Below are 2,108 nucleotides of genomic sequence, written 5' to 3'. Positions count from 1 at the left end.
ATATATGTATATATATGTATATATATATATATTAATCTATTCATATGGGAGGAGCGTGCGTATGGATATTTGTGTGTTTGTATCTGTGTGAGTGTGTGTGAATTGGTGTACACGAGTGTTTGTGGGCAACTATTACGTAAATATAAGACAGTGAAAAATATGAATAAAGCAGATGGAGCGATAGCAAAGTAATGTTAAAAAAACGTATTGTGTATAAATGTATTCCAGTTTATTTCCGCATAATCTTATACACTTCACAACACCAATTTTATCATAATCGTAAACTTAGGCTGACATTTATGAATTGATGTCCGGATTAATGCTTAACTGTTTTCACCTCAAAGCACTGTGCCAACTGAAGTTACGGTGAAACTTGACCTTTCTTTGGAATAACAATGATACTGCTGCCACCGCTAACTCCCATATCAACAGCACTAGCCACTGAACCGTTGCGCTGTGCCTTGTAAAACCATTTTTTACTTCCAAAACCATTGCCAACTCCAAAAGTATTGATATATCTTAAAATGTTTTTGTTGCTGTAACTATTACTGTTACCAAAGATAGGTGAGCCTTGAAAACTGTTGCTGCTTCCGAAACCGATGCAGCTGCCGAAATCATTGTTTATCCTTAGAATCCCATAACTTTATCAATCATTGATATATTCTAGCCCAATGCTGCTTTTAAAATGATTGCGGATGCTGTGGATACTAGAGATAAAATTACTGCTGCTCAAACCACTTGATAAGTTAGAAGTACCAGGACTGCTGATCACGAGTGGTGGCTGCTACCTTGAGTATCTTTTGATCCTCATCCGATTGCTCCTTCTGTGGAAAAGTTACAGTAATGGGATCTGGTCCTTGTCCGTCTTCAGGAGAAAAGGTAAACAAGAGGTTGGTGTCCCTGTGGTTGTTGTTGTTGTTGTGTGTAGATAGATCAATAGTTAGGCATAAATTGTATTGTACATATTCAGATGTTTTCTACAATATTCTTAACGATTATATGTATATTAGTTATTGTTATCCCAATAATTTTATACGTAGTTTGAGCAAAAGCAATGGTGGTAACAAGTCCAGCTGCATTATAGCTAATTATGCCAATGTTGTATCATTTGTAGTTCAACAGAACATAAGCGGATCAAGTATATTTAAAATTACTAATCATATGGAGTAGTAGAATTAGTAATATAATTTTGATTGTGATATATAGATAGCAATTAATTGTGCAAACATATGTATATTAGGTGAAAAGATATGGATTTTCCATCATATATTACACTTTGAGATTACACAAACTCGCGAGGTATACCTTAATCTGATCAATATTCATAGCTACAAATGTATTATATCAAACATATATAGGGGTATATGTCTAAATTGAAGACAAAAAGTATAAGGATCATAATTTGCAGGATACACATTTATGTTTGTAAAATTTGATTTTATTAACAACCATAGGAAATCACATAATTCACCTTGGAATATGTACTATACAAAAATATTTCAACTACTACGGTGAATCCATTTTATTACAATATTCTGAATAATGGTTTCACCTTAACGTGTTGTGTATACGTGTGGTAACGATGAGACTTGTCCATTTGATGGAAGAGTCACGATACCACTACCACCATTAAGTCCGAAACCATTGTTACTATTTCCCAGGACAGATGTGCTTTCAATGCTGTTGCTACTGCCGAATCCAAAACCATTGCTGCCTCCTTGGGAAATGCTGTTTTCAAAACCATTGTTTCCTACAAAACCATTGGTACCTACGAAACCATTGTTGATTCCGAAACCATTGCTGCCCCCAAGAGCAGTGCTTGCAAAACCACCGTTCGTACCGGGAAGAGAGCCTTCGAACCCATTGGTTCTGAAGCCGTTGCCACTTTCAAAACTACTGATGCCTTCTTGCCCATTGCTGCGTCCAAAGGTACTGCTGCTGCCGATACCATTGTTAATCCTCAGAACACCAGAGCTTCCAACACCATTGCTGCTTTCAAAACCATTGTTGCTGCTTTGAATACTAGAACTGAAACCACTTCTGCCTCCAAAACCGTTGCTATTTCCAATACCAATGCTGCCTCCAGCACCATTACTGCTCCCAAAACC

The 2,108-nt window shown here is 36.7% G+C and overlaps 1 protein-coding gene across 1 annotated transcript in view; it reads right to left on the bottom strand.

Annotated features, from left to right (window-relative positions):
• Window positions 1–746: 746 nt before the first annotated feature.
• Window positions 747–2,108, bottom strand: part of LOC122263949 (uncharacterized) — a 2,041-nt gene continuing 679 nt past the window's right edge. The window contains exons 2-4 of the mRNA XM_086553070.1: window positions 1,559–2,108; window positions 1,293–1,328; window positions 747–865 (exon numbers count right to left, since the gene is read on the bottom strand). The exon at window positions 1,559–2,108 is cut by the window's right edge and continues 537 nt beyond it. Coding sequence (XP_086409196.1) covers window positions 747–865; window positions 1,293–1,328; window positions 1,559–2,108 — 705 coding nt within the window. The remainder of the gene's footprint in view (window positions 866–1,292; window positions 1,329–1,558) is intronic.

This window comes from Penaeus japonicus, unplaced genomic scaffold (genome assembly GCF_977035675.1).
Source record: "Penaeus japonicus unplaced genomic scaffold, GWHDUDI00000001_assembly GWHDUDI00000027, whole genome shotgun sequence".
NCBI lineage: Eukaryota > Metazoa > Arthropoda > Malacostraca > Decapoda > Penaeidae > Penaeus > Penaeus japonicus.
The sequence above is the reverse complement of the archived record's forward strand: the minus strand, read 5'-3'. Positions and strand labels throughout refer to the sequence as shown.